This window comes from Ambystoma mexicanum, chromosome 13 (genome assembly GCF_040938575.1).
Source record: "Ambystoma mexicanum isolate Mex_15411 chromosome 13, UKY_AmexF1_1, whole genome shotgun sequence".
Lineage (NCBI taxonomy): Eukaryota > Metazoa > Chordata > Amphibia > Caudata > Ambystomatidae > Ambystoma > Ambystoma mexicanum.
In genome coordinates, this window is record NC_090938.1 from 799,935,412 (window position 1) to 799,962,252 (window position 26,841).

General features: G+C 48.8%; 1 protein-coding gene across 7 annotated transcripts in view; it reads right to left on the minus strand.

Moving 5' to 3' along the window:
* The window catches only part of PHF1 (PHD finger protein 1), a 706,671-nt gene that overhangs the window by 548,809 nt on the left and 131,021 nt on the right, over nt 1-26,841 (minus strand). For all 7 annotated transcript variants that reach the window (XR_011283212.1, XM_069635206.1, XM_069635209.1 and 4 more), the window contains exons 4-5: nt 11,403-11,498; nt 11,190-11,290 (exon numbers count right to left, since the gene is read on the minus strand). Coding sequence is in view for 6 of the 7 variants with exons in the window: in XM_069635206.1 (XP_069491307.1) it covers nt 11,190-11,290; nt 11,403-11,498 (197 nt within the window). In the remaining variant the exon portion in view is untranslated. The remainder of the gene's footprint in view (nt 1-11,189; nt 11,291-11,402; nt 11,499-26,841) is intronic.

Here is a 26,841-nt window from a genome sequence, read left to right on the forward strand (position 1 = left end):
TGAATTGACCAGACCGGGGGAAAAGGGGAAGTGGAGAAAATAACAAACAAACAGGATTCCTCTTGTTCTCTTCAGCTTCAAAATGTCTCTGAACACTGGAAACCCTGTAACCAATACATCATAGATTTAACAACAAATCTAAATACACTTTCAATAATAACAATTGAAATATCCCTCTTTCTGAGCCCCAGTTTACCCGTTAACCTCTGCTTAATGCCTAGAGGCAATCTTAACTTTTTCTGAAAATGTTTGATTCTTGTATTTAGTAATAGTCTTCTCGGTTATAAAATGCCTTAAAGCTCATGTTCCTTTCTGCAATGTGTAACTCTTTTACTTCCAAATATCTTTTCACTTGACTTTTCCTTGTTCCTTTAAATCTGTCTTGCTTTCTACTTCACAATTAACTTAAACTTTTCTATTTGTGGCTTTGCTTTCATTCAATTAATATCTGGTAACTTCTAAAGTTCTTAAATGCCATATTTTTCTTGAGTTCATGCTTTGCTAGCATTCACTGAGTAATGGAACTTTGTTACCTTTTTAGTCTTTCAATGCTGTATAAATCATTGTATTTACTCTTCTCTTGAATTCCTCAAAGGGTTAATTTTGTATTGAATGCCTTGTTTCCTTAAAAGCTTAAAAATACATGCGCGCTTTTATGCGCTCAATGAGCTGTGTTACTTCAGACTGAACTTTAAAGGTTACACGCGTTTCATCTTTCATAGACATGCCACCCAGAATCAAGCTATGTCTATTTCTTTTTACTTGACTACCGCGCACTCACAGGAGCAGCTGTTTGCCACCACAGTTGGTCCAGACTCACTACGCAATTCGACCGTTGAGGTATTCACACAAGGCCGCCTCATCAGCCATCTCCTTTCACGCTGGCACGCACAGTAAGGTCCCTTACTCAAACGCGGCCCAGTACCCGACACACCTTAACGTTATGCCTTAGCTGCCTCGTAACACACGCGCAAGCCGCGCTTCAATCAAAGAAATTTTCTAACGTAGGCACACGCATAAATATATCTGTGCAAGTTTTAAAAATAATTTTCACATAGTATTTAACTCTAACTTTTAAACTGTTATGCTGATCAACTTCTCAAACTTTTCTTTAGCAACTTATTACAATTCTGAACATGAATATACCAATTCTTGATACTTGCGTCATTGATTTTGTTTATTACTTAAATTCACTGCTGTCACTTCATTTTAGGCACTTTCTGATTAATTTTTTCTTGCTTGCGTTTTTTGTTTCTCTGGTTTCTTTTTTCACTGGAGCTCTTGAGCGCTGTGACCACTCAAATTGGGATCAGGAATGAAAGGCAGTTTAGAACCTCTCCTGAGGTTCCAAACAGCATCACAATAGTCTATGACCAATCAGTGCTGAGCAGGACGTTCACCCTGTTGGGCTGGGACAACAGTAGCTGGCTGACATGATACTTTGGTTAAGGAAAAGAAATGTACAGTCAGAACTAAAAATCCTTCCACTAGTAATACTTGATTAACGCCTTCTGAAACCCAGAGACCTGACAAGGGCTTGTTTAGATGAAAGTCCGACGGCACCTTGGGCATAAAGCAGGAGTGCGTCCGCAGCACCACCCTCATGTCGTGAAAAGTTAAGTAAGGTGGCTTTCAAGACAGGGCCTGAATCTCGGCCACTCGTCGTGCAGGGGTCATGGCAACGAGGAACGCCATCTTCCAAGACAAGAACTTCAGTGAAACTGTCTGCATAGGCCCGAATGGAGGACCCATGAGCCTCTTCAGCACCACATTGAGTTCCCACGCCGGGGCAGGAGCCTTCACTGGCAGGAACGAACAGAAGAATCCTTTGACAAACTACTTAACCAGACGGTGTGACCATAATGACGACCGTCCCGGAGATCTGCTTTGGCCAACAACAGCAAATACGGCAGCACCTGTGGAGCCGTAACTCGTAGAGGGTCGATCTTCTGTGCACGGCACCAAACGGTAAACCTCTTCCATTTATGTCCGTAGCATTTAAGAGTAGACGATGCTCTGGCCTTGGCAAGTACCTCCTTGCAGTCCGCTGGGAGATCGTCACCCCCGAACTCTAACGCTGCAGGAGCCAGGCCTTCAGGTTCAGCGATCCTGGGTCGTGGTGCAGAATTGCACCTCCTTCCCTGGCAAGAAGATCTACGACCACCGGAAGCTTGACTGGAGGGGACGCTGACATGTCTAGAAGGTACCAGATCCGACTCGGCCACGCTGGTGCGACGAGGATCATCCTGCACCGGGGCCATCTGAGTTGATTGACTAGTCGAAGCAACGGAGGGAACGCATACAGAAACGTGCCGTCCCAGGGGAATGAGAATGCGTCCCCCCATGCTCCCCGGCTGGGGAAACCTACTGGCGAACCTCTGTCACTTGATGTTCGTCGCCGTTGCAAATAGATTGATTTGGGGATTGCCCCATCTGCGGAAAGGGTGATTCACTTAGCCCTCCCGAAGCTCCCACTCGTGGCAAGAGCGCAGCTCCCTGATGGGGAGCAGGTGCAAGTGGATCTAGGTCACCTGGCCTAAGCCACGCCCACCTGGCCTAAGCCCCGCCCACCTGGTGCCTTCCTGTTTGCCGCTCTCTTTCACCACTTAGCAAGCCCCGCCCACCTGGTGCCTTCCTGTTTGCCGCTCCTTTTTCCTACTTAAGGCGCCCTCCAGCCTCTTTTCCTTTGCAGATGGGGAGCAGGTGCAAGTGGATCTAGGTCACCTGGCCTAAGCCCCGCCCACCTGGTGCCTTCCTGTTTGCTGCTCTTTTTTCACCACTTAGCAAGCCCCGCCCTCCTGGTGCCTTCCTGTTTGCTGCTCTTTTTCACCACTTAGCAAGCACCACCCACCTTCTTAGCGCTGCCTCTTCCTCCCTGCTCCTAACTATTAGATCAAGGGTGTCTCTCGCCCGGGCATCCTAAGCGAAGGGCAGACAAAGAAAAGCGGAATTCCTGTTTGGACCTGTTCGGACCAGGAGGACCCAGGGCCTGACCCCCTGCTCAGACAGCAGGTAGGCATGCACCAACATGTGTTACTCCCTCTGGTCCCCCGTGTTGTTCCCTTGTGCCCCCCCATTCTCGCACAGGTGTTGCCCGTTTTGCTTTATTCTTCTACCCTGCTCCCCCCCTCACCTCACTCAAGCTTACTTCTGCAGGAGTCTGTCCTGATACATTCTGGTTTCACCATCACCGTCTTGTGGACAATGCTGGATTTGACTTTTATGGACTTCATTCATTCATGGTGCGTCACCCTTTCTCAACTCTCATGCTGAACTTGTTTGCCTTTTTATACAAATGTGGCCACGAATCATGCTGTTCCCATCTTCATCTTGTATCCTGGCTTGCAACATTATGTGTTAGTACTGACTTCTGCAATTGCATTCACTCTCCCCTCTTGCTTCTCCACTCTTTTGACCGCTAACTCTCTGTTCTCTCCTCCTTTCCCTTCTCCCTTTTCCTATCTCCTCCCCTTATTTTCTTCTATGCACTTACTCTATCAGAATTGTCCCTAGACCTAGTATGATAGCAACCTCGTCTGTCTCCTCCTCCCTCCCCTTACTGGTTTTTTCCACCCCAACCCCCCTCCAGCACTATCTGAAATGTTGTCAGGCCTAATATGACAGTCGCTTGTTTTGTTCCTCCCCTACCTTTCTGCACCCCTCTCCCTCACCTCTTGTTTTTTTTCCGGCTCTACCAGAAATGTCGTCAGGCCTAGTACGGTAGTCGCCCGTTTCCATTTCCTTCCCACTCTCCCCCCTCCATTCCTTATCTATGTTTTAGCTCTTGCACTATCTAAAATGTCGTCAGGCCGAGTATGATAGTTAATTTCACATCCTTACTGTTCATGGCCTGTAAGAATGTAATTGTTTTTTCCCTTGTTCCCTCCCTTGCCTTGAAGCGCTTTGAAACACATTTTGTATAGGTGCTATATAAATAAACTATCAAATCATATCATGACAGATTTGGTGACTGTGTTCTTCACTCCTGCCAGATGAAACGGGATGAGGAACATCCACTGGGCGACGGCCCAGTGCCATAGGACCTGCGCTTCTTTGGAGAGCGCTAGGGATCTGGTGCCCCCCTGCTTCCTGAAGTAAAACATTGTGGTGGTGTTGTCCGTGAAGACCCGCACCACCTTGCCATTGAGGGACGGAAGGAAAGACTTCAGGGCCCAAAACACTGCCCGCAGCTCCAACACGTTGATGTGCAACGTTTTCGCCTCTGGTAGCCACAGGCCTCTTGGTTGAAGATTTCCGGTGCGAGTTCCCCATCGTTTCAGGGGAGGTTTCCGTCGTGACAGTCTGCTGGTGCGGTGGGCTCTGGAAATCCGCACCTCAGGCCAGATGTGCGCGAACTCCCCACCACCTTATCGCTCGATGGAAGCTTGACACTTGACTCCAATGGGCGTCGAGGAACTCCTGTAGCGGGCGCATCCGTAGCCTGCATAGCCGGATGAGGTAGATGCATGACAACCTCATGCCGAGCAGAGACTTGATGGTCCTCACCGTGGCGGCCTCGAGTGCCAACAGTTGTTGCACCATGCCCAAGATGGACGCCATCTTTTCTTCCGACGGTGAGGCCAGGCACGACACCGTGTTGAGCCGGGATCTCAGAAACTGCACGTCCTGCGATGGAGTCAATCAGGACTTTGCATAGTTCACAGACAACCCCAGATCCATCAGTAAGCGGATGGTCCTTGCTGTGTGGTCGACAGCGATGTCCTTCGAACTGGCCCAGATGAGCCAGTCATCCAAGTAAGGCTAAGGGTCAATCCCTTGTAGTCGCAGATGTGCCGCCACCAGCGCCAAGCACTTGGTGAAGACCCTTGGTGCTGACTTCTATCCGGGAAGGGCCTTGAATTTGTAGTGCTCCACTTGAACCACGAAGTGCAGAAAATTACGGCGCCCCTTGTGAATGGGGATGTGGAAGTACACATCCTCCAAGTGCAGAGTCGACAGGAGGTCCCCCTCTTCGAGCTGTCCCAGCATGTGCTGAAAAGTGATCATGCGGTACTTTTGAGACTTGAGACATTGGTCTAGTCGACAGAGGTCGAGGATGGGCCTCCAGCCTCTTTCACGAGGAAGTACCTTGAGTACACACCAGATGTACCTTGGAAGGCCTTGGAACAGCCCCTGTTGGTTTCCTGGGTCAAAGAGTGGGAGGGTTGGCGGTAAGAAGTGCAGCCCCCGCCGAAACCCTTGGACGAGCCTTGGGACTTGCTGCCTGAGGGCCGGAAGGACAGTCTCCGTTGTTAGAGAGTGCCCAAGGCCCACGCCGTCTCTGTGTCCATCTTCATGGCTTGCAGAGACTCATCCACATCCTTCCCGGATAAATTGTCTCAGTCGAAGGGCATGTCCAACACCTTTGACTGAACCTCCTGACGAAAGTTGATGGCCTTGAGCCAGCCACGACGATGAAGGCAAACACTGTTGCCCATTTGGCGGGACCTCGCGTCGGCGATGTCTGCGGCCATCGTAATGGCGTGGTCTGAAGCCACTTCGCCTTCCTGCAGAATTTCCAGTGCTTCCGACCTCGTTGTCAGGGAGGCAATCCAGGATGGGAGTGATCTTAAACCACAGCTCCCGGTCATAGCGAGCTACAATGTGAGGACGTTGGCAGCCTTGATGGTAGTCGCCGCAGAATAGATGACCCGTCGTCCCATGGCATCTAGCTTCTTGCCCCCGCTGTCCAACGGAGTGGTCGCTGCCAACAAAGAACAGCCCGTGGACTTCTTGGCCACTGCTGACACCACCGAGTCTAGAGAGGGTTGGGCCCGCAAGCACTTGGGCGCAGAGTCCGGCACCCTGTACTACTTCTCCAGGCGATCCCTCTTCACCGGGCCCATAGAAGGTTTCTTCATGATCGACAAACCTTTGTCCCAAATGTCATGCAGGAGTGGGACCGAGAGGATGGTCTTTCTCTTTGCCTTGCAGCGCTGCCAGAAAAAGTTCCAAAGCTCTGGAGATCGAGTGGAACGAGCCTATCTCGTCCGGCGGGGAAGATCTAGGAGGCGGAGACAGGAGGTCCCCTATCTCCCCCCCCCCCCGTCGTTGTCCGTGCCCGTCGTCACCGTCTCAGGATCCGTCGCATCTCTCAGAGTGGGAGGAGTGGGGGGGTAAAGAGGGGCAAGGAGATGGAGGGTGAACTCTCCTCTTCTTGGCCAGATGCTCCCCCGATGTCAGGGAGTCGGCTGGAGCTGGCGCAATGGGCATCATTGTCCGTATCTCAGAGACCAGCATATACAGAGCCGAGAGAATGTCCACCGAGGTCTCTAGGAGGCAGCTGAGGTGGATGCAGAATAGGCAGCTGGAGCACCGGCTGTGAGCCCAGGCCCCGATCGCCTGTTCCCCAAGTTTCCCTCCTCTTGGATGGTTTGCAGGCAGGTAAGCTCCTCCTTAGAGGAGATATCCGTACCCTGGAGGGCCACAGCACCTCGCCCCCCCTTTCTTTGCTTCCAGAGGTGAAAGTCTCGGGGAGATGACGGGCATCCTCTTCTCCAGGGTCTGCTCTATGGGCCATAATGCAACCTCCCTCCTGGGAGGAAGGGACACCCTAGCATTCGGGAGTCGCGCCCTGCGGAGCGGCCTCGGCGGCCGTCGCCAGGGATGCCGCCACCCCATCGATGGAAGGCTGGGCCTTTGGCGGGTGCACCTGAGTCTTCATGGTCAGGGCTGGAGCCTTGTCCTGCTTGGCCTTCTCCTTAGGGGTAAGGTCTGACCCTGAACCCCCTTGGTCTTCTCTGGTAGGGCAGACTTGGGCCACACCTTGAGTTTGCCCGGATGATCCGACTTACTCTTGGCTCAAGTTCCTGAGCGTTGACTGGTGACAGAGCCTGGAGAAGTCGAACGTGCCCTGTCCGCCGAGGAGCCCGTTGCAACGACGCTCCTGGTGGAAGTGGACTCGCAGTGTTTAGCCTTCTGTTAGACCTACCATGGGAGGGTGCCCTCAAATGTCTTAGAGGCCCGCTCAGCCTCCTTGAGCTGGGAGAGGCATGCTGCTGGGGCCCACCCAGAGCAGGGGCCTTGGCCTGTAGCCACTCGTTCTGCCGCCTATGCCGATCCTTCATCGTGCGAGTGGCCATCTCCTGGCAAAACGCACAATCCTCCTCCTTGTGCGTCGGGTACAGGCAGTAAAGACACTCAGAATGCCCGTCGTCCATAAAAGACATTCAGCAAACCGCAGCTGGAGCAGATCTTCAACAGGGGATTTGAATCCTTCTCCTACTACATGGTCCACGTGGCATAGGCCTGAAAAATCTTCTGGAAGCCTGCACGAAGAAACTTGACGAAATTCAACCTTGAGGGGCGCTGAAGAATCCGAAAACGGGTCCCCGTTAATCGGATAGGTTGATCAATGGAGCACAAGGCGCGATTGACTGAAAATTAGAGTAATACTCTTCCAAAAAGCGAAAAACACAGTAAAAGCTCGAGAGCTAAACACGATGACTCCCAACACTTGAACGTACAGTAAAAATCTGAAGATGGCTACCAGAGGCTTAAGTGGAGGGCAGTCATTGGCTGGGAGCACTATGACCCAGAGCTTAGTGATTGGTTATTAGGAGAAAGACCGTTCCGAAATGAAACTGAAACAGATTTTTTCTTTACCAAGGATTCTCAGCCTGACGACAGGGAATATTCATGAGCATGTGAATCCATGCCAGATCCCACGATGGAGAAGTTCTTGCATTCATCTAATGTTGCCCCATGGCTAGCTAACAGCTTCCTCCGACTCACCGATTTTGTTGGGTCCGCTGGCTTCGCTTGCTTCTGGAGTCAAGGACGGTACCACAGTAGCCATCGTGCCTTCCTGCCTGCGTTATGAATGTGGGAGGCCCACATGCACTGTTGACATCGGTCAATCCACACTTCAGCTGTATTTACCAGTCTTGTATTTCACTTTTCGGAGGCTTTGCGGGTCTGAGTTGAAAAGGGGTAAGGGAAGTTCCCCCTTTGTCGTCCTAGGTCTCGCCGCCTTTCTCCTCCGTTTGAACTGCCAGTTTGGTGTGGCTGTCTCCTTGTGCATTCGGCCTTGCTCGTAGTCTGCTCTCGTGCTTTGCCTTTTATCCCTGTGAGGAAGGTAAACGGCTGTGTGAGGTAATTGTCAATTGCCTGATTCTGCCTGACCCTTGTGTCAGGACATGTCAGGTAAACAGCTCTGGTGTTAGTCCACTGTCTGTTACGGTGCAAAAAAATGTTCGTGTTGGAAAAGGAGGGGGGGGGTAGAGCTTCAAAATATCCTACAGGGTAGGATGGGGAAAGGTGTTAGAAGGAAGGGCGTACCGCGTCTCAAACCGTCGGCGTCCCAATTCCACTCCCCGAGGACCCCCAATCCAGGTGATCCTCCCGCTCTGGCCCACCCCTGGAAACCCCCGGAAACTGGATCCAGTAGCGATGGCCGTATCCTGGATACCTGGATGACAGATCCCCGGAGCCTATTAAGTGAGACGCCTTCAGGTTTCTCACATAATGCTCTGCGACTTTGGCGAGCTACGTTTGCACCAATGAAATTGAAAAATAGGTTAATACAGCTGTAACAGCAATGAGGAGTAGCTTATTTTGTTAGACAAATGAATGTCAGGGTCACTGTGAGAGTCAGTGAACTGAAAATGCAGAGCAAGAGGAGCACCAAGCTACACTGCAGATTACAATTCAAGCAGTCAGGGGTGTTCACAACCCAAAGAGAATTATTTTCATGAAAGAGGTTTTGACAGGGGATGAATGCTCTGCGAAACCTGCAAGATGCCTGATGAAAGCACTGGTGATGGAGTTTGGTTCTGGTCAGTCTTATTTCGTACTGGTGGTATGGGTGGTATTGCTGTGGCCACATTTGGGGCCACAAGGTGGGAAAGGAGAAAGCAATGTATGGTTATTTATCATAATATGGGAAACCTGTAAAGTGGGCAAGTGCTGCAGCATGCTATAAGCAGGTACGACTATAGGACAAAAAGGCCTGTTCTAAAGACTAGCCCACTGATTAGTCAGGGGGAAATTTGATGCACTGCTCAATTCTATACTAATTTAACAGATTGTCTAATTTCTTTGCGTTGTTCCCTTTCTTTTCCTCCTTGCCCCACCCCAGCTCCCAACTCCAAACTGTTTGGCTCTGTGGCTCAAATGTGTTGTAAGGGTGCAGAAGGAGGAGACCGACGCAGGTGGCACGGTGATTGCTATAAACTTTTATTAGACAAGAAAACAAAGCGAAAGCCTAACTTTACACATCTTTAAGAGGGGTTTCCCTGCCTCAACTAATACACTAAGGGTTCTGTCAAAATGTCCATGTACATCAATAGGTCACCGTTCTGTGTGGAAAGAAAACCCACTTCTGTCCTTTAAAACTTAAAACTAGAAATACAGGAGATCTTATTCCAGAAGAAGGACTCCCTTTTTCTAGACTCGGGATAAAAGTACACTTCCTGGTTTTGGATTCTTCTTAGGGGAATGACTCCCTTCCCTGGGTCAAAATTGTCCTCCAACACAAAAGACAAGGTTCCAGCCCTTCTCTCTGTCAAACTCACTGCTTATCTTTACTTTGTATCAGAAAGTCTTTTCAACTCTGGTTACCAGGAGAAACACTCCTTTTCCCCTGGCCTCTCTTTCACTTTGTTTTCATAGTTCAACACTTTCAACCTTTCACTTCAAGGGACTCAGACCAAGGCTTCCCAGTCCGCAGACTTGGTTCACTTCCCTGCCAAGTACTACAACAAAGAAGATGTTTTGTATTCTTCTTCTCTTGTGGGTGCGGGTCCCAAACCCGTATTTCTCTGCTACTTTGATTTGGCAGACCTAGTTCACTCTCTGGCCAGGTACTGCCATGAAGAGGACGACTTCTAGGGATCTTTTTTGGGTGCAGGTCTCATACACCTATTCTTTGTACTTGGGTACTTGGAGCCCTTTGTACTCACTCTGGTTCCTGGGCCCTCGACCCTTTCCTGGCAGTCAGTGGCATTACTCGTTACTCAACCACCAGCCAGAGTAAGATTCCCTCCAATCTTCAAAACTCTCTCTTCAGTGTCGCAGACCATGTCTGCCCCCCTCTCCGGGTTCAAGTGTGTAACGTTCACAACTTCTCGTTGGGTCCCAGACCCTTCTTGGCTTCACGACCATTGCAGCGTATGGATTGGGCCCTGCTATTCTCCCTACGTCCCAGCTGGTCCGGCTGTCACCCCGGTTACCTTTCATGATTCCTGTGCACAGAGGTGGCTCTTCCGGGGACTGGAGTTGGCAGTTCTCCTCCACGGTTATCAGCTTCTTGAGTCTGCTTCTGTGACCCGTGACTACAGGCAATGCAAGTTTGACTCTGGGGCCCGGGGTCCACCTTCTTACGGAGTCTTTACCTCTGCTTGGCCTCATGGTCAAAAGACCGACGTCTGGTCCTGGAGAACCGCCTTCTGCAACTTGCTGGCTTCTTCGGCTCTCCAGTCACTGCTGTCTCTGGTCCTGCGCCTCACAGCTTCCACCCATGCTGTTGTCCAGGGGCTGGCTTTACAGCCAGCTTGACAACATAGTAAGTCCTTCTTCCTTTTGTGTACACAGAAGACTAGACTGCTCATTCAAGCTCTGAGCATTGCTCTTCCTTGTTCCGCACCTCGTCCTTGTCCCAGTATTTGTTAAGTAGGACTCCGGTAGGTAGTCCCTGCTCTTCCTCGGCTCAGTAGTCATTAGGTTTTCAGGCTTACAGACATACATAGAAGTATGGTATATTGAATTGGATAGGCTGGTGTATATGGAGTGTGTGGAGGGTTGTCGTAGTGCGTTCTGCTGAGAGGTTCTCCTTTGCCCCCCCCCAGGGGAGGACTCTCCCCATGAGATCCTCCAGCTGAGTACCACCCACAGGGAAACGATCGGGTAGAGGCCTCACCACCCTGACTTCATGGGAAGGGGCACCCCCTCAGGAACAAGTGACGACAACTTGGATTTGTCACAATGTACATTAGCCAAGAATACATTTGAAAATTGCCCAATAAGAGGTCATTTTAAATCAAAACAGAGGTTAAAGCAGTGAATAACGGTGCCGAGTCTACACACTAACCCCTTGTGAAATTCACACTAACCCTTTGTGAAATTCAGCATATGTACTGGATTTAGTGGTGCACACTGCCCATTTGATCGCTTAACAAAAAGATTGAAATTTAAACACCAGAAAGATCAGGAAAATCAAATCTCTATAAGTGGACCATGAAGCATGTTACCTTTGTTGCCACCGCAAACACGCACTGCCGGCACATCCAGGAGCTCCCAGCCCACTCGGTCTCGCACAGTATTCGGGGAAGGTGGCATTCTTGATGATATGCTGGAGTGGGAAAGAAGAAGGTTGCATGTCATCTGTAGGCAAGCTATAGATACCAGGTGTAGAGGATGGGGGGGGGTTCGGGGAGGGGGGGGGGGGGGTAGACCACACTCACCGTGTTTACACTTCCCACAGTGCACCAGCTTATTCTGAGGGGACACTGCCTGTTCATTACAGGTACAGCACACCTGTTCCTTCCCAGGCACAGCAGCTGGAGAAAACAAAACAGCAGTGAGTGCCTGCATATGTTACAGGCCGGCAGATACGGGATACAGGCAATACAAGCAGGGCATCCATAACAGCTCACAACAAACACATGGCCACACATACAACATATACTCACAGCAAAACCAAAACTGCTCATAAATCGAAGTTGTCACATGGGCAGCAACTACAAACAGGCAACACCATCACATCATGCTTGTACAGGAGACAAACTACGCAGGGACGGACTAAAAAAGCTTCCTTGCACAGAACACACAACTAAGTGTGAGAAATGTGTGCTCTGCTCCAAGGCAACTTCGGATCCATCATCCCTTCCCCCCCTCAAATAAAGTTCTTGCTCCTAGTTTTAGTCACAACAGTGAGTGGAAGAAGTGGATATTTTAGACCCTTAGACCCCCTTCCCCTATTCCCGCTCTTCCTCGATAGGCCCAGTCGCGGCTACTTTGGGTCCAGGGCACTCGCGCGGGAATACCTTTGAAACAGTCTCCAGCCTCGTGACGTTCCCTCAAGTAACGTAGAACTAGAGGAGGACATGACGCCATTTTGCAAAGCACCAACTCCATTTTGTAATTCTAAAACAATTGTGTGATTCCAATGCAAGCCTGCAGCTCTCCCAGTCAGGCGCACACCACTAGCGAGCGCCTTTTCCCTCCCCCTGTTCACCATCCCTGCAATCGTTCAGTTCCCATGAGAAGACGGTCTGCGAGAATGCAACAAAATACACGTAACAGCGCCAAGCAGGGCTCAGGGCAGGAGATATTCGTCTCCATAAACCTGACCGACACCCCCATAGACCCTGGCCATAAAAACATGATGCCCCTGGATAGAGTCAACAGACGAGAATGACCCCTGAGGCTTTGATCCATTATGATTGTAACATAAACAGAGCCAGTACACCTTCTGCAAACATAAGTATGTAAATTTAACGCGGGCCAACGTGTATATGAGTAACCAACACAATCAGAAATGTTTGTGTTAAACCGTAACAAACGAATGTATAACATACACTAATACAGGATATAAGGGTACTTGTGGAAATAATGCAAGACAATGCAATGCGCACCAACGTGATTTTATGCATGCCAACACAGAGCTATCTCGTGTCCATTAACCTATGAGTTCGAAGTGTAAATATATATGTGTCTTAGTTTATAAGAATAATGCAATGGCTAGTTGTTCTACCAAGCCTTAGTCTGTGTAAGGAGTGCGAATGCAGACCGCAAGTAACAAGCCATTTTGTTTTCCTATAACTTACAGAAGATTAATATCGAATTAAGCATGCGTTTGTAAACTTTGATGTTTCTTTGAGCAATAATAAGTATGTTGCGCCAAATGAGGGACATACTATTCTTAAATTTAGTACGACTTAAGTGCAACTCAGCAAGCCACATTTAGAAAAGTCAGAATGTATCATCGCGTTTAAAGAGCCACGTTACATAATGTATCAGAAAACCAGTTCACAAGAAAGCCTCGACTCTCCCGTGCCACAAGGGTGTCAAATGAGGTCAGCAAACGAGTTAAGGTATTCGGACACTTGATCATTGAACCCGCAATGAAAATATAGATCCACAATGATATGTGCCTTTTTTGACCCAGCCCTTTTTCAGTCGTATTTTCAACATTCCTTTCAGTGTTATCAGGTGGACACCCTAAACCCTGCAACGACCCCAAGGGCCCTACCCTTTAGTCAGTATATCCTGAATTGTTCAAACAGATCATGCACAGTGTTTGACAAACGAAATCGAGTCTATGACCAGTGGTAAATATTTGTATCTTTGAACCATGTTTTGCAAGTATTAGGATACAGGCCGCTGAGGTCACCAGATGAACAAATCATGTTAGTGAATGGATGAGACTGTGTGGCCACAAGGGCAAAATGTTATTTGAGTCTAATGATACAAAGAACATAAACCTCGATCCATCATGCCAGCTTGACGAGCCCAGCTGACCGATTGACCCCGGATACCCCGTCGCCTCACCACGTGCCCTCGGACCAATCAGCCATCGCCGACCTTATAACACCCATAGGTGCCTACCCTTAGCATCCAATCCCAATCTTTCTTGTGCCCCCTAGGCCTTCCCACTGCGATGATGCTGTTTGTGAATATAATCAAAGTGTAACATGTTTTCTGCAGAGCGGTCTCGGCGTGAGCAGAGTAGATTCTGCTTGACCTAATTTTAGATAAAAGCCTTTTGATATCACTCACTTGAAGGTGGAAAATGTGTCTTCCAAAAAGGGGTTCCTCACATGAGAGCTCTGAGCACGGCTTTACTCCAATCCGTTATGAAGAGGTGAAAGGAACAAGTGACAGAAAGCAAGCAAAAGAACAAAGTGCGCAGGTACAGCGTGCACGCAAACTGTGCATCCACAAACACAAGATGCATGCAGGTACTGTAAAGGCATCATGAAGCAAGACAGACAACATATTCAAAGTTCAAATAAAACATCTTTATTAACTTAAATCTCAGGATGGTGGAAGGCCTAACTTGCCTTATACTAAGGTGTGGTTTCCTTACCTAAATAAACTAATGATAGTCCAAGAGAGTAAGTTGAATTTAAAGGTCTGTCCGCATCCAAAACCTATACTTGCCCCCACAACTAAAGCAAACCAATGTGTAGGGATGTCAGCAACCAAAGTAACAGTGTTCAAACCAAGGTCCTAAGCTTCTTCAAGCCCCTTGCCTGCTCTTGGCTCCCTCCCCAAGTTTAGTTTAGTTGAGCTTATTCATATATAAAGCACACCAAACCCAAAAGGTAACTAGGCGCATAGGTTACAGAGGAGAGTACATAAATAAATAGCAAACGGTCAGGGCATTACAAGTAATAACAATGAAGATGTATACAGTATGTACAATAGAGTGGTACAGTTACATGTAATTACATATTACTTTGTCTACTCTTGCGAGAGGAGCCTATTTCTTCATCTTCTTCCTGAAACAGAAAAAGGAAGATATGTCCCTGAGGTGTGTGGGTAGTGAATTCCACAGTTTAGGGTCTTGTACAGGGAATCTACTGCCTCCTGATTTCTGGAGGTTGAATCTCGGGATTCGTAGACAATTCTGGAGGGTTGCTCTAGTGGGACGGGAAGAGGGGTTTTCTTCAAGATTTTGCACGTCAGGTGTTTGGGGGCTAGGTTAGCTAGACATTTATGTGCGAGTCCTAGTACTTTGCTAGAGATTCTGCTCTTGGACAGCCATTGGAGGTTACGCCTGGAGGCTGATATGTGATGCGATTTAGGAATGTTGAGGGCTGCTCGGATGGCGTTATTTTGGAGTGTTTGTAATTTAGTTTGATTTTTTTTGGAAGTTCCTAGATAAAGGGCGTTGCACCAATCAAGTTTCGACAGGATGAGAGAACTGGCTAGGGTCAGGCAGTTGGCGGTTGTCAAGAAAGGTCTGCATGAGTTTATTAATTTGCATGTGTAGGCCGTGGCTGATGCAGTTGCGTTGACCTGTCTGCTCAATGTTAAGGAGGAGTCCAGATAGAATTCCAAGGTTTTAACTTGTTTGGAGACCTTTATCATATTACCTTCAATGTTAAAGGCTTTGAAGTTGTTGTCCAGTTTATTCAGTTTAGTTTTGGAGCCGATGAGGAGTAGTTCCGTTTCGTCATTGTGTGTGGCCATCCATGCCTGGATGACAAGATAGATTTTGTTAAGCAGTTTGGAGTCTAGGTCGTAATTCCCAGAGATGGGATGAGTATTTGGATGTCATCTGCATAGTAAGTGTAGGTGACACCCAAATGGTCGATGTTGTCAAACAGTAGCTTAATAAATATGTTATAAAGCGTGGGTAATACACAGGAATCCTGAGTGAATCGCACGTCACTTCGGCTGGGTCAGCAGACGTGTTGGGTGAGAGGACTCTAATTGTGCTCTGGGTCAAGAATGATTGAATCGAAGTAATAGCATTCTGTGAAAAATGGTCAGTGGTTGACAGGTGAGCACACAGAACATCATGGTTGACTACATCGAAGGCGGCCGACAGGTCGAGTAGTAACTGGATGGCCATGTTGCCTTTATCGATTTGTTGATCCATTTGTGTCTTAAGGTCTATTAAAGTCATTTCTGTGCCTGATCCCGGATTGCTTAAGGCCAAGTAAGTTATGGTTTTCTAGGTATGCCTGAATTTGGATTGGAGCTGCAAGACTTTGTTAAAGAGGGCATTATGGATTTACGTACACTATGATTTGTCTTTGGAACAGGTTTCGATAGGTGGATCAGGAGATTCAAGCTCTCTGAGAATGGTGAAAAGTTCCCTGGAGCTAGATTTTGCATCGTTAATTCTATTGTTGAATGTCTCCCTTTTAGCTTGGAGAATAGCTGTTTTGTATTCACTGGACGTTTTGTGGAAAGCATCTTTGTTGGTAGTAGTGGGGAAGTTTTAGCTTGTCTTTTGGTAACGCGCAGTACTTTTAGGTTGGGGGTTAACCACGAGTTGAGGTGGGCCCAGGGTTTTGCTTTGCACATCTTCAAAGGGGTTATTGTGTCAATGGCCTGTTTGAGAGTGAGTTGTATAGTTTAACTAGAGAGGATGGGTCAGCAGTGACGTTAGTGAAATTGATAAGGGTTTTATTAGGGGTAGTACTTTCTCAAGAGTGATGTTTTTGATGTTTCTCGATAGGGTAGGTGGTGCCAGCGTTTTAGTGAGGTTGAGAGGTGAGCTGGTCGTGAGGTTGAAACAGATAATATGGTGGTCTGACCAAGCACAGGGAGTGTTAGAGTATCGAAGTCTGACAGTTTAAGTCAGCAATCCAATCTAGGATTCTTCCTTTGTTATGAGTAGGCATGGTTTGTGAAGCCAAGTTCTGAAATTGAGCTAGCTACTAGTGAGCCAGCAGTGTCAGTGGTGTCATGGAGGCCCAGGTTGAAGTCGCCCAGAAGCAGTATTTGCGAATTGGGTTTGTTGTCGGTTGACAGGAGAGAGAGTGAGATATCCTCGTCAAATGTGGATAGTGGGCCTGGGGGTCTATATACCAGGTGGACTTTTAAGGTGCTTGTGGCAGAGAGGGCAAGTTTCATGGAGAGACGTTCTGCAGACGGGAAGTGTTGATTGGGGATGGTTCTGAGGTTAGGGTGATTCTTGAAGGTAACTGCCACTCCACCTCCTTTAGCAAGTCCTCTGTCAAGTCTGGTAATTGACTAGTTGTCAGGGATTGCTAGTGAGACAGGGCCCCGCAGCAGCACGTAGCCAGGGCTCGGTAATAGGTAGGTCTAGGTTGTTGCATGTGATGAGATCAACGCTGTCCAGGGCGTGCGCCACTAAAGACCTAGCATTGATTTACTGGATACAGTGGAATTGATATGTAGGTTAGTATTGGGAGTGGATAAGGCGGAAGGTGATTTGGTTACTTTGATCTTCTGGGTGGTAGGTTTGGATTTAGCAAAGGAACTAGGTGATGACGGTGGTGATTGAATTTGCATGAATCTAGAACCTAGTCTGATTTCTAGTTCGAATACGAGGATTATTAGGTGCCAGTGAAGTGACTAAAGTCAGACTCAGTAGGCTGGGGGTAGTATTTGCGTTAGTAGGGCGCTGGGCGAAAGGTGGCAGGCCAGAATGGCAAAGATATTGTGGGTGCTATGGTATAATGGCGTAGTAGTGATGTGGACATCCTGAGGGATACACTCCATTTGCTAGGTGGCAGGGTACCAAAGTGTGTTGGTTGCAAGGCGATGACAATGCATTACTTACCGTAAAATCATTTCTGATGGTTGTATCTGCTTAGATTCACATGCTGTGCATAGTCCGACATGCAGTGGTCACTGCGGAGTATTGCATTTTGTTTTTCGTAGTCGAAAAGGGGACGTCGACAAGGCGTGTCTGTAACACTATCCCTATAGTGACGTGCGTTGTACCCACAATCCCTCACGCGTCGAGGTCCCTCTGTTTGTATTTTTTCTGCCCTGAGGGAGCCTTCTATACGTGAGTGAGTACAGAAAAGAGAGAGCGATGTAGAAAGGTGTCTATGTCCCTTCCATCCGAGCGGGGATGAAGGGTGGGCGCATGTGAATCTAAGCAGATACAACCATCAGAAATGCTTTTACGGTAAGTAATGCATTGTCTTCTGATGTTTGTTAATCTGCTTAGAATCACATGCTGTGCATAGACTAGCGAGCAGTACCCGGAGTTGGCGGTGGGTTATGAGAAGGAACAGTAGAGAAAAGATGTCTTAATACTGCCTGTCCCACCTGGGAGTCAGATCTAGAGTGTGCATCTAGACAGTAGTGTTTTGTAAAGGTGTGCACAGAACTCCAGGTTGCCGCTTTGCAGATGGACTCAAGGGGAACATTTGCAATGAATGCTATGGATGCCCCAGTGCCTTGACTAGAATGTGCTCTTGGCTTGAAGGGTAGTGCTCTCTTAGCAAGAGAGAAACAGAGAGTGATGCATTGAACAATCCATCTAGATATAGTGGATTTTGAAACTGCATCTCCTTCTCTTCCTGCTGCCACCGAGACAAAGAACTGATTAGTCCTTCTCAGTGGTCTGGTTCTTTCCATGTAGAACATGACAGCTCTGCGCACAACGAGTGTATGCAGACTTTTTTCTCCCGAATTGGAAGGGTTTTGAAAGAACGTAGGTAGTTCTATTGACTGGTTTACATGGAATTTTGAGATGAATTTTGGTGCAAACCTTGGGTGCGTGCGTAGAACCACTTTATCTTTGTGAACTGCTACAAAGGGGTCTAAAACAGAAAGAGTCTGTAGTTCACTTACTCTCCTAATGGAGGCGATAGCTATTAGGAAAGCAGTCTTAAGAGTGAGGTCTTTAAGAGTTGCTTTGTGCATGGGTTCAAAGGGTGAGCCCATGAGTCTGGTAAGTACCACATTCAGGTCCCAGCCGGGAGCTGGGTTTGCTATCGGAGGGTGTATTCTCTTTACTCCCTCCATGAAGGCTTTGATAACTGGGACTTTCCACCACGACACTTTAAGCTGGGAAGTGGTGTATGCAGAAAGTGCCGCTAGGTGGACTTTAATGGAATTGAACACTAGACCTGAGTCCAGTAAATGGGTCAGGTACAGGACAATGTGTGTGGGGGAGCAGTCAACTGGGTCGATGCTTCTTCCTCTACACCAGATGACAAATCTCTTCCATTTGCTAGAATAACAGGGACGAGTGTTAGGCTTTCTAGCCTCCGTGAGGATGTCCATGCATCTCTGCGGGAGTTGTAAGTGTCCAAATTCTATGATCTCAGGAGCCAGGCTGCTAAGTTCATGGTCTGAGGATATGGATGCAGTGTCCTGCCCTTGTCCTGTGACAGCATGTTGTGCGGGCAGGGAAGTTTCACTGGGAGAGATAGAGACATCTCCATCAAGTGAGCGAACCATGGCTGCCGGGCCCACATAGGGGCCACTAGTATCATGGTAACTTGTTCCTCGTGCATCTTGTGCACAATCTTGTTGAGAAGGGGAGTCGGGGGAAAGGCATAAGCAAATTTCCCTGACCATGGAATCGATAGACCGTTCCCCTTGGATTGGTTCTGGGGGTAACCTGGAGGCGTAATCTTGGCATTGTGAGTTCTCCAGAATTGCAAACAGGTCTATTTCTGGGAATCCCCATTGTGTGAAGACGTCGAAGACGATGTCTTCGTGCAACTGCCATTCGTACTCTGAGGGCAGAGGGAAGTCTCTGCTGAGTTTGTCTGCTAACAGATTGAGTTCCCCTGGTACATGTTGCGACAGTAGGAACATGTGTTTGAGAGCCCACTTCCAGATATTCTGGGCCAGCTTGGACAGTCCTGGAGAGTGGGTGCCCCCTTGCTTTTTGAGGTAGCACATGGCTGTGGTTTTGTCCGTAAGGACCATCACTGTCTTCCCTTGTAGGTGTTCCTGGAAGGCTTTTAGTGCCTTGAACACGGCCAGTAGCTCCAGTAGGTTTATGTGCTTGGATGCTACGCTCGGAGTCCACACTCCGTGAGCAGTCTGATGGGATAGGTGAGCCCCCCATCCTGTGAGGGATGCGTCTGGTTAGAGTGGCTTCCACTGCGGGTGTGGCAAAGGGTTTCCCTCTTACCAGGTTTTCCTTTGTCCACCACCGTAGCGAGAGAACCAAGGCCTGCGAGACCACCACTAGATCGTCCCATTTTCCGCTGGCCTGACACCACTGGCTGTTGAGCCACTCTTGCATTGGGCGCATGCGCAGGCGCGCGTGAGGTACCAAATAAATACATGACGCCATCATTCCTAGCAAGCGCATCGCTTTGCGCACCGTCACCTCCCGACCTGCCACATATTGGGGGGTCTGAAACAGCATGTTTTGGACCCTCTCGTTGGAGGGGAAGACGAGGCCGTCCTTTGTTCGAATTAGAGCCCCTAGGAATTGTTTGACTTGGCTGGGGTCTAAGCTGGACTTCTTCTCGTTGATGGAGAAGCCCAGTTGGAACAAAAAGTCCACAGTCTTTTGGGTGTTTGAGAAGCATGTCTCGTAAGAATCCCCTGTTATGAGCCAGTCGTCGAGGTAAGGGTATACTGGGATGGATAACCTGCGCAGGTGGGCCGCTGCCACAGCCAGTACTTTCGTGAATACCCTTGGTGCAGATGCTATGCCGAAGGGTAGCACTCTGAACTGGTAGTGTTTGTCCTCTATCATGAACCTGAGGTATTTTCTGTGCGCTGGCAACATTAAAATATGAAAGTATGCATCTTTCATGTCCAGAGTTGTCATGTAATCTCCCTGTGATAGCAGTGGGATCACTTCCTGTAAGGTCACCATATGAAACTATTGGGGTTTGACAAACTTGTTCGCTGGGCGCAGATCTAATACAGGGCGCATGGTTATATCCATTTTGGGTACAAGGAAGTACACTGAATAAATACCTTCCGTTACCTGAGATAGAGGCACGACCTCTATAGCTCCTTTCTCCAGTAGCTGGTCCACTTCTTGGAGAAGGATGGCGAGGTGTTCTGGTGTCATGCGTCGTCCCCTCGGGGGTCTGTATGTTGGGGAACTGTTGAACTCTATACAGTAGCCGCGGGCTACGGTGGATAGTACCCAGCAGTCTGATGTTATTCACCTCCCGTGCTGGAAGAAAGGATGTTAACCGGCCCCCGACCGGCGATGCATGGGAGGGGACCCGAATCTTCGCGTCACTTGGTGTTGTTGGTGGCTTGGGAGCCTCTGGGGGTGGAACCCCGGCCTCTTCCCTTGCCACGGCGTTGACCTCTCTGATTGTGCTGGCCACTATTACTTTGGTAGTTGTTGGCAGAATATTGAAGTTGTTGATTCTGTTGCTGGCGTTGGCCACGAAAAGAACGCTTGTTGCCAAATCCCCGCCTGTTGGGGGGCTTTGAGATTTGGTCCCAGGTCTTTATGGTATTAAATTCTTTTTTCGCATTTTCCAGTGCGTTGTCCACTGCCTTTCCAAAGAGGTTAGACTCTTCAATAGGCTTGTTAATGAGCGCCGCTTGCGTTTCCGCCTTAAACCCGGAATTGCGAAGCCAGACGTGGCGCTTCAGCAGAAGTCCCTGTACCAAAGAGCGGCCAGCTGTTTCCGCTGCATCGAGGGTATTCTTAACGATGCATTGGTTGACCAGAGACCCTTCATTAGCTGTAGCCAGCAATCTAGTTTTTAGGGGTTCAGGGACTTCCTCGATGTCCTGCTTAAGCTTTCCCCATTGCGCATCAACGTAGCTTGCCAGCAATGTGTTATTATTGGCAATTCTAGTTGAGAACGCTGCCGAGGTGGTAATTCTTTTGGCTAGGGCATAAAGCTTTTTCCCCCTCTTTATCCGGGGGTGCCTCGCTGGTAGACAGTGGAACCCCAGCCCTTTTCCTAGTGTTAGTCACCACTAAGGAGTCCGGGATTGAGTGACCCTTAATATATAGTGGGTCTGATTGAGAGGGTGAGAACAATTTTTCGATTCTTGGATTAACCCCTCTTACTAGTGCAGGGGTGGCCAGTGAAGGGTTGATTCGTCTCTTAACAGAGGCGAGTATAGGAATTGTTTGGCTGGTGGGGGGTTTTTCTTTGATAATCCTTTCCACAAAGTCAATGTCTGGGGTGACCTCCCCAGTTTCGACCTCAAAATGTGCTGCTGCCTTCCTCAGAGGCGCGTTAAAGGTGGGCTGATCGTCAACAGGCGAAGGGTTCCTAACTGGTGTGGTCTGAGGAGACCTGATGTCTATAATGTCTGGCTCTGTAGACCCTGATGGTGACTGCCAGGGATTTGGGTCACCCTCACCTGGGTCTTCTTCGTGCCCTTCCTCACTTATGTTAGTGTCCTCATGGAAGCCTTCTCCCTCTTGTTGGTTTTCATCATTAATGAACTCCTCTCCTTCCTGGAAGTGAGTGTCCTCTTCGGTGAGGTCGTAAGAGTTCATATCCTCCTGAAAGGGGTTATAGAACAACTTCGGGTATTTAGCCCTTGGACTTTCTAGGAGTACCTCCCTAGGTCTTTTAGGTGTCCTATTTTCTGGAATGGCCATGAATCTGTCTAACTTGTCCATACAGGACTGGAACTTCTCTAAGGTCCACTGAGGTAGGCCAGAGCGGTCTGGGAGTGAAAAAGGAGTTTTTTCTCCTTGTATTCGTTTAGATCTGTCCCATAGCGTCGAAGATAAGGTGCCTTCGCCTTCTGAGAAGTGTTCTGGCAGGCTAGGGCTTTCCGTCGACGGTGGGAGCTGTCCCAGCCTACTTTCCGGCGCCTTCAGCGTTTCTTTGGCCTTGTGCGCGGTTTTCGGCGTGTCACTTGTCCGTCTCGGGCCGTCCTTAGAAGATATACGCGTGAGGCTTTCGGCGATCATTCTGTCTGCCGAGGGATCGCTTGCCGTCGCGCTAGGTACCGTCAAGTCTTTACTGGCAACGTGCGCACTCTTACGAGGCGCGTCGCCGCCTGAGGGTCTGGGGTTAGCGCCCTTATTTCCAGAGTGCCCAGTCGCCTGTCGCGGGGAGAGCTGGCGACCCTTACGGTCGGCGGAAGACGCCGGTGGGCCCGGCGCCTCCGTTGGCGCCATGGCTGCCTTCGTCTTCGACGAATGCGTGCCGTGGGGTATGTGTTTATGAGATTTCTTGTGTGCGTCCTTATCGCCGGGATGTTCATCCCCATAAGCTGGGCGTGAGCCGGGCTTGTCGGGGCCGGGGACGGACGAAGAGGAGCGAGAACGCTCCCTCGAGAGGTCTACAACCTCCGTTACGGAGGCTGTGTAATCACTGTCCTCGTCACATTTGGCGGCGGCAGCAGGCGAGGAATCTGACCTAGACATGGCGTAGGCCGCCCACCTTTTGACCCTGCGGTCCTTTATCATTTTGGGCTTAAGTAACTTACAGGCCGCACAGCCGTCCTTGTGATCGAGGGGCAAGCAACGGTTGCACCGTTTGTGCTTGTCCTTCCAGGTATATTTGCCTTTGCAAAGTGGGCAAAACCTAAAGGGTGTCCTCTCCATAGCTGAGGGCAAGAAGTGTGATTACGACCTCGAAAGAGAGGGAGGGGAAAGAGAAAGGCATTCTCGGAGTGAAAAGAAAAGATCACACAACCCCACTCTCCCTACTGTGTAAGGCCGGCGAGGCCAGGCCACGTGTTCGGCAACGCCAAAGGATCTCCTCCGCTCGTCCTTCCGTCGAAGATCTTGCTCGGCGGAGAAACAGCTTGCAGCTTCGTCGAGGGAGGGATCTATGTGTTAGATATTAATAATAATAAACGACCAAGGGTCGAAGAAATGATTTCGCAATGACTCTCGAGGAGCTCTGCATAGAGGCGACCAATAACTGGGCGGAAAAAAACAATCTGAGGGACCTCGTCGCGTGAGGGATTGTGGGTACAATGCACGTCACTATAGGGATAGTGTTACAGACACGCCTTGTCGACGTCCCCTTTTCGACTAAGAAAAACAAAATGCAATACTCCGCAGTGACCACTGGATGTCTGACTATGCACAGCATGTGATTCTAAGTAGATTAACAAACATCAGAAACACTTATTCAGTTTGCATAGGGTGCTAGTGTCAAGAGAAGGCAACATGATGTATAGTGAAGCAATGCTGATTAGTGTGTATATATATATAGCAGGGTAGGTAAGGTGGTCATAGCAAGCATGGCTATGGGGTAGGGTGTGTGTAAACAGGAGTCGGTAGACTGACAGGCGGTCAGGTGCAATGGGTACAAATGCTAGACAGCGACCTATATGGGAACAGGTACCAGTGCTGATGTAATCATGGGCCTAAAGCTAGTTACAGTGAGAATACTAACAGTGCATAAAATAGCAACGAGATAATAAATGGCTATACAGATAAGGTCACAGGTGATACTAACAAGGTATCAAGGCAAACAGCGACGTGTATGTGGTTCGATGCAGTCGCAGAACTAGTAATGCAATAAACAGGGAACAAAGGAGGCATTACAGGTGTGGTCACAGTGCCGTTAGCAATGTATCACAGCTATATGGTAATAGGCAACATACAGCTCTTGTTGAGAGGCTATGGGTTCGGCAGGTAGCTGCGTGTTGCAAAAAGACATACGGCTGCAGGCGGCCTGCAGGGTTACAGATAGTGAAACAGTCATTCAGCTAACAGCTGCTGGTGCACCATTTCAACGATACGGACAGGCACGGCAAGATGAAGCTTAGTCAGATGTAGGCAAGTCCATTGATGTTATGGGTTATGGCTAGTTGACCATTTGGGCGAAGGTGGACTGGAGGTGGGGCTAAGCGGTGGTAAGCCGTGTATCAGGTTACACTGCAGGGGAGGTGGGAGCAGTATGGCAACATACTCGTCCCAGGAGGATAAATCAGCGGCAACATGCTCGCCTTGGAAACAAGACAACACAAAGCAACACGGTTTCGATCGCCGGGTTCGCGCTGAGAAACCTACAGGAATTAAGCGCGTTATAAATACACAACTAAGACATATTCCTGTAACAGCACCTCGATGCCCCCAGGCTGTGTGAGTGCTTTAAAAATGAAAATAAATAAAATCGGGATGAGCCCACAGCATTAGGTAAGGGACAGACAGTACAATATACAGCATTAGATATGGGAGAGGCAGTACAATGTACAATTGAGATGTTGGTTGTGGAGGGTGTCGACAGCCGCGGTGTGCGGACACATAGTGAGGTCACCAGTGATCTTAAGAGATGCTGTGGGGCGGTAGGACCATTACGATCCCATGCTGCTAAAATCTGAGGTGGACAGCAGCGAGCGAGTACTGAGGCGGTTGCACTGGATGACAATGCATTACTTACCGTAAAAGCATTTCTGATGGTTGTATCTGCTTAGATTCACCTGCTGTGCATAGTCCGACATCCAGTGGTCACTGCGGAGTATTGCATTTTGTTTTTCGTAGTCGAAAAGGGGACGTCGACAAGGCGTGTCTGTAACACTAGCCCTATAGTGACGTGCAGTGTACCCACAATCCCTCACGCGTCGAGGTCCCTCTGTTTGTATTTATTCTGCCATGAGGGAGACTATTAGACACGAGTGAGTACAGAAAAGAGAGAGAGATAAAGGATGTCTATGTTCCTTCCATCCAAGCGGGAGGAAGGGTGGGCGCATGTGAATCTAAGCAGATACAACCATCAGAAATGCTTTTACGGTAATTAATGCATTGTCTTCTGATGTTTGTTAATCTGCTTAGAATCACATGCTGTGCATAGACTAGCGAGCAGTACCCGGAGTTGGAGGTCGGTTGTGAGAAGGAACAGTAGAGAAAAGATATCTTAATACTGCTTGTCCCACCTGGGAATCAGATCAAGAGTGGGCATCTAGACAGTAGTGTTTTGTAAAGGTGTGCACAGAACTCCAGGTTGCCGCTTTGCAAATGGACTCAAGAGGGACATTTGCAATGAATGCTATGGAAGCCCCAGTACCTCGAGTGGAATGTGCTCTCGGCTTGAAGGGTAGTTCTCTATTAGCAAGAGAGAAACAGAGTGATGCATTGGACAATCCATCTAGATATAGTGGATTTTGAAACTGCATCTCCTTCTCTTCCTGCTGCCACCGAAACAAAGAACTGATTAGTCTTTCTCAGAGGTCTAGTTCTTTCCATATAAAGCATGACGGCTCTGCGCACATCCAGTGTATGCAGGCTCCTTTCTCCCAAATTTGAAGGGTTTTGAAAAAACGTTGGTAGTTCTATTGACTGGTTGACATGGAATTTAGAAATAAATTTTGGTGCAAACCTAGGATGTGTGCGTAGAACCACCTTATCCTTGTGAAACGGGTCTAGTATGGAGAGCGCTTGTAGTTCACTCACTCTCCTAATGGAGGTGATAGCTATTAAGAAAGCAGTTTTAAGAGTGAGGTTCTTAAGGGATGCTTTGTGCATGGGTTCAAAGGGTGAGCCCATAAGCCTGGTAAGTACTACATTTAGGTCCCATCCGGGAGCTGGGTTGGCTATAGGAGGGTGTATCCTCTTTACTCCCTCCATGAAGGCTTTAATAACTGGGACTTTCCACCATGACACTTTGTGTTGAGAAGTGGTGCATGCGGAAAGTGCCGCTAGATGAACTTTAATAGAATTAAAGACCAATCCTGAGTCTAATAAGTGAGTCAGGTAAAGAACAATGTGTGTGGGAGAGCAGTCAACAGGGTTGATGTTCTTACCTCTACACCAGATGACGAATCTCTTCCACTTGCTAGAATAGCAGTAAGGAGTGTTCGGTTTTCTAGCCTCCCCAAGAATGTCCATGCATCTTTGAGGGAGTTGTAAATGTCCAAATTCTATGACCTCAGGAGCCAGGCTGCATGGTCTGTGGGCATGGGTGTATTGTCTTGCCCCTGTCCTGTGACAGCATGTTGTACGGGCAGGGTAGTTTAACTGGTGGAGATAAGAGACATCATCAGGTGAGCGAACCATGGCTGTCGGGCCCATATAGGGGCCACTAGTATCATGGTGATTGGTCCTGGTGAATCTTGTGCACTATTTTGTTGAGAAGGGGAGTCGGGGGGGGGGGGGGGGGGCGTAAACAAATTTCCTTGACCATGTTATCCAGAGACCGTTCCCCTTGGATCGGTTCTGGGGGTACCTGAAGGCGTAATCTTGGCATTGGGAGTTCTCTAGAGTTGCGAACAGATCTATTTCTGGGAATCCCCATTGTGTGAAAACGTCAAAGATGATGTCTTCTCGTAACGCCATTCGTACTCTGCGGGTAGAGGGAAGTCTCTGCTGAGGTCGTCTGCTAGCAGATTGAGTTCCCCTGGTACATGTTGTGACAACAGGAACATGTGTTTGAGAGCCCACTTCCAGATGTTCTGGGACAGCTTGGACAGTCCTGGAGAGTGAGTGCCCCTTGCTTGTTCAGGTAGTACATGGCTGTGGTGCTGTCTGTGAGGATGATCACCGTCTTCCCTTGCAGGTGTGCCTGGAAAGCCTTCAGTGCTTTGAAGATCGCTAGC